The sequence below is a fragment of the Perkinsus marinus genome (genome assembly GCF_000006405.1).
Source record: "Perkinsus marinus ATCC 50983 genomic scaffold scf_1104296962706, whole genome shotgun sequence".
Lineage (NCBI taxonomy): Eukaryota > Perkinsozoa > Perkinsida > Perkinsidae > Perkinsus > Perkinsus marinus.
The window spans coordinates 45,066-50,142 of record NW_003205363.1 but is presented as its reverse complement, the minus strand read 5'-3'; the positions used below and the strand labels follow the sequence as shown (position 1 = coordinate 50,142).

At 47.1% G+C, this 5,077-nt stretch overlaps 1 protein-coding gene across 1 annotated transcript; it reads right to left on the bottom strand.

The window, feature by feature from the left end:
* Window positions 1-29: 29 nt before the first annotated feature.
* Pmar_PMAR017938 (hypothetical protein) lies at window positions 30-3,676 on the bottom strand (the record flags this gene model as incomplete). The annotated part of the gene is made up of 11 exons (XM_002771673.1): window positions 30-59; window positions 111-170; window positions 476-613; window positions 767-883; window positions 1,386-1,432; window positions 1,482-1,875; window positions 2,124-2,182; window positions 2,384-2,490; window positions 2,567-2,655; window positions 3,166-3,431; window positions 3,637-3,676. The coding sequence occupies 11 exons, from the start codon at window positions 3,674-3,676 to the stop codon at window positions 30-32; spliced, it is 1,347 nt and encodes a 448-aa protein (XP_002771719.1).
* Window positions 3,677-5,077: the final 1,401 nt, after the last annotated feature.

The following is a 5,077-nucleotide window of genomic DNA, read 5'->3' as shown; positions in this document are numbered from 1 at the left end:
TTGGGATGCACTCGATATTTTTCAGCACTTCAACCAATACCCCGTCTTCTGGCCATATCCTAACAACGACCATAATCGATCAGGCGATCGATTATAGCAAGGCTGCTCACCTCGGGATACAACTTGTCTCTATATTCGAGATGGAAGTCCTTATCCATCGCTGGTCGAACCTGGAACAGACTATAATGCCGAAGCCGTGTAAATCAGGGATAACGCAGTTGTTTACAATCATTCACTTCATCATATATACTCAATCGATTATTCGATCGATTTGAAAAGATCAGCATTGCATTCATCGACTTCTAGTTTTTCTCCGAACTCCTAAATGAGGATTCACGATGAATCCGAGAAAAGCCGAGCATGAGAAGTTCGAAAACCAGCAGAATTGTTGGTTTGATATTATGCCAGCAGTTATTGCGCGTCGCAATACTTCCACAAAAAGTCCAAGCGAACTCTAGCATCCTCGAGAGCCCACCTTAGCTGGATAGTTCATACCCTGAAAGGTCATTTTATTCTTGGTTGCCGCGATACATCGTTCACACTCATCGCGATTGGCGTATCTTATCCACCCATATCCAGCTCCATACCCTCGATGACCCCACTTCCTCTTCACCTATCAATACACCTTCCCATACAATTATGAGTAATGATTTCATTCTATCACAACCAATCAGAGCCCAAGGAACCAATAGGAACAATACACAAGGATAATGTCATGTCTTCGGTTTTATATGCTGATGTAACGAATCGATCGTACTGTCCTTACCTTAGCCTCCTGCACTTCGCCGAATTTCGAGAATGCTTCCTTCAGGTCGTCTTCGCTGTAGCTACGCGGAAAGCCGTATACGAATAGTATCGTCGCCATGTCGATCAAATGGTCATCCTGAAGATCAAAAGAGTTGCGCAGCGCTCCCGAGCAAATTATCGGTTGCCATTCTCATCACTCGTGACGCCGAGTAGCGAAACGATGAGGAAAGTGCCATTTCCTTGCGAAATTCACTCGAAATCGAAACCAAAATTTGACGCATTCGAGTGTCACTGTGATAATGACCAACATTATACCAGTGACATTCGAACTGAGAGAAATGATCTGAATCATTCCAAAAATATTCAGCCAACAACTGTGCCAGCTCTTCGTGCGATCAGTTTACCAATAATCACCCTATACAATAGGTCCCCTCTCAACCACATCACCATCAAGACTAAGTTGCATACACCGAGCCTATGAGAACGTTCGCATAGATTATCGAGAATGTCAAACCACGAGTCAGCAGTCGTAGCTCTTCAAATTAGATATGTTAATACATCACGGCGAAATTGTACTCTGCGGCCCACTGTACTATACGCATGCACATCAGTCATTAATTCCCCAGCGATAAGCTCACCTTGTGAGGGCCCGGGAGTTCGTATGACTTGAACGACGGCCGAGGCGCTGACAAAAGCTACACTCACGCGGCGCACAGTGAAGGATTTACACTCACCTTCCCCATACTGCTTGAAACCATACCACTCCCCGGTGAACCTCCGCCAGTCAGGATGGTACTCTACCCTATTCCAATCCACAACGCCCTTAAAGCGAGTCTCCCCTTTTTTCCACTCCTGTCCCCATCCTTTCTGATGGTTCCTCCACTTCCCTTCTCCTTCATACGACTTGTTATAGTCATCCCATTGCCACGCACTGTCACTCTTTTTCCAATGTGTCCAGTCTCCATAGCGATCGCCTCCACCGTCTTCATGTCGGCCACTATGAGGGGCCTCAGGGGTAACAACGTGCTGTTGTTGTTGCTGCGAAGACCGACGACTTTCCCTGCTATCGGGTGTATCGCTTTTCTTCCGGGGCTGTCGGTCAAATACGAGCCACTGAGTCCCTCCACTCTGCAAGATTGGAAAAAAAAACAACAATCTATGCACCACAAAATTTCACAGAAAATAAAAGAGAGAAATTCATAGACGCCTGGTGATGAATCATGACGGCGTTTCTCTAAGCCGTGATATATTCACAAACTGACCACGTCGACTTTTTCACTCCTATTCGCCTAAACAGCCAACCGCATCGTCGCTCCCAATCCCCCAGAACGAGTGAGCTAATTGCTATGACGAATATACCTTTCTCTTCCACTCACTTTGGGATCATCTGATGGTCGGATGAATGTCAGTGTGTCAAAGTTGGAGTTGAAGCATCCTGAAAGACAACAATGCTCCCACATAAAATACCATCATTGCAGAAAACAGCCAATTTCAAGAGCGAGATCTTCAGTTAAGCTAATCCCACGCACGTCGGAGCCAACGAGGGAAAAACGATTATTGTACTGCGCATTCCAGAGAAGACAGCAGAAAAAGGAAAAATTTTGTAAAATTTTCCGGGAAAAATAATTGACTTTACCTTCAGTGAGCTGCCATAGTACACCCTTCTCCTTCACAGCAGGTCGGAGATCTTCCAATGACACCAAGTCCGTATAGAAGTAGTTATTCATGTGCCGAGACTCAGGCCTGAGGGCGCATATCTTAGGTTCAACCACGATAGATACAAAACAGGTCCGATGGCGAACCAACATGATAAAACTACTCTTTCAGTATCAAGTAGCCAACATTCGCTGGGCTATCCTCTATTTGAACCGCCATGAACCTTCCCCTATCGTCTGCTAATGCATCCACCTGACAGAATTTCCAACTCAAAGATCCTCATTCGCCGTGACAGTCTCGACTACTGCGTGTCACACAGTAACAAGCTACTGTCAGCCACACTCGGTGAAGTAACGTTGCGATGGGCCCGTTAGAAATAGAATAGATATATAATATATATGAAAGTATTAATATGGTCACAAATACATCATTACTGATGATGTATTTAATCATACAGTTTTTCTACGAGTAGCGATATGGAATTGTGAATACCACTACTAGTAGCCTATCATGTACATATATAACACGGATGAATTCATATTACAGCATAATATGAATTTACTATAGTATAGCATAGTTTATGCTGCACAGAGAATAGAGAGCTACAGCTCAAACCGTTATATGCTCCTAACAAGGATCCATAACCTCACAATATCAGAATACTTCTGAGCCTCTCACTATCCAAGACGAGATAAGTAATACCATTCCCGAACGAACTTAACCCACATTGAACCAGGCGGAATCATCAGGCGACCAACTCACCGGTTTGAAGCGGTACTTGATGACAGTAGTGGCGTTCCCTCGCATATACCACAAACCGTCCAACTTGGCAATCCACTTGAATACGCCCGACACCCATTCCTTCTTTATCCCACCAAGTGCATCCCCACGAGGGTCCACCGTCGCCGCCGCTTTCCCTGGTGTGGCCGTGGGAAGGTCCTCGAGGGAGACAGGGGAGGTTGGGGCCTGCGGACTGGACGGTTTGGTCTTCCCCAAATTGCCCAATATTTCACTCGGTTTGACCGTATCTGTCAGGGGGATGTCAATAGTGAGCAAATTCGATGAGTTCTGATTTGAGATGATCGCGTAGTTCTACAGTGCGTGCCAATTTGATACTATACAAATGTGAAGAATGTGTGTCTTCTATTCCGGAATTAATGATAGTGAACAACTTGTCGCTAGCAGTCTCGAAAGGTTATTTTTATCACATCACATGTTCATAGCAATGTTTACATTGTTTATGCGATATAGTTTCAGATCGATTCTTATCCATCTCGGAAAATACCACGAATTTCCTAAATTTGCATATCGGATCGACACATATTTATATTATCAGAGACTAAGATCAAAATAAAATTTCCAAAAAAGATATTTTCGTTTATATTCCTGTACAACTTCACCTTCAAAGCTAGAGAGTGACCAGCGACCGAATATTAAAACTCACACCACTCCTCGCCGAACTCCCACTTACTCTGATTATAACTCGGCAGGACCCCATTCGGCTGCCCAAAACGTATCTCATCCGCCCACTGTGGGCGTCCCCGCTGTCCTCCCTTCCCTCCCTCCTGCCTCCCACCGGGAGAACACTGCGAAGGTAATGACTTCTCCGCATAGCGGTTCCACTCGCTTCCTGGACTATTCCAATACTCTCGGCTTCCTCTCGAATTGTCTTTCCCTGCCCTATTCCAATCATTTCTGGACCGCACAGAACTGCCCGTCCTACTACTACTACTACTACTACTACTACTACTACTACTACAACTACCCCCCTCTCTGGCGTACCAACTACTACCCGAGTCGTACGAACATGTGCGACCTGATCCATCCGAATACTCAGAATTCCGATCATCATCATCATCATCACCGTCGTCAGAAGAACGCGAATCAACGCCACTACCATCAGAGCGTTCACTCCCTCTTCTCCGGAATCCGCCGCCTCCATCACCACGACGATTTTCTTCAGAGCTCCAACTGCTCCTCCTACGACTGTCATAGCTACTCCCTCGTCTCCTTCTACCACCTCCCGAGCTCCTTCCCTCTGAGCGATCATCTCTACCTCTTCGCCTCCCAAATTCTTCCCTGTGCGCAGCAGAATATCTTTCGCCAAATGATCTCCTCGCACTCCCACAAGCCGACCTGCTGCTCGACTCACTACTGGAACCCTCCCCACCTTCAGAAGCAAAATCATCGCTTTCGCATCGCCGTCTGGAACTCCCTCCCGGCAAGTCTTCGAGCACCTCCCCCGCCTCCCTTTCCCAGCTAATGCCACCTCGACCCTCAAGATACTCCTCAGCCGCAGACGACGAATTCCCCCACGGCATTGCCGTCCATTGGTCAGCAGGCTGGACTGTCCAAGACCTACCTCCTTCCCTCTCAAGCCCTGCGGAGTTGAACTCACTGAGCATCGCTTTCTTGTCGTACGGCACGTATTCATACTCGACGACCTGTGGGGAGCTCACCGGCTCCACAACGCGCGGCAAAGGAGACTCCACAACTGGAGCACTATCCAAAACTCTCCTACTGCTCATCTGAGGCGCCTCTGAATCTTCACCACCGCCTTCCGTGCCGTTCGCCTGTTCCTCATTTCTCATCTTGACCACCTGTTCGTAATACCCTGGATAGGCGTTATACCCATTCCTCGGCAAAGTCGACCGCGGCCGAGAGCTCGGAGGGG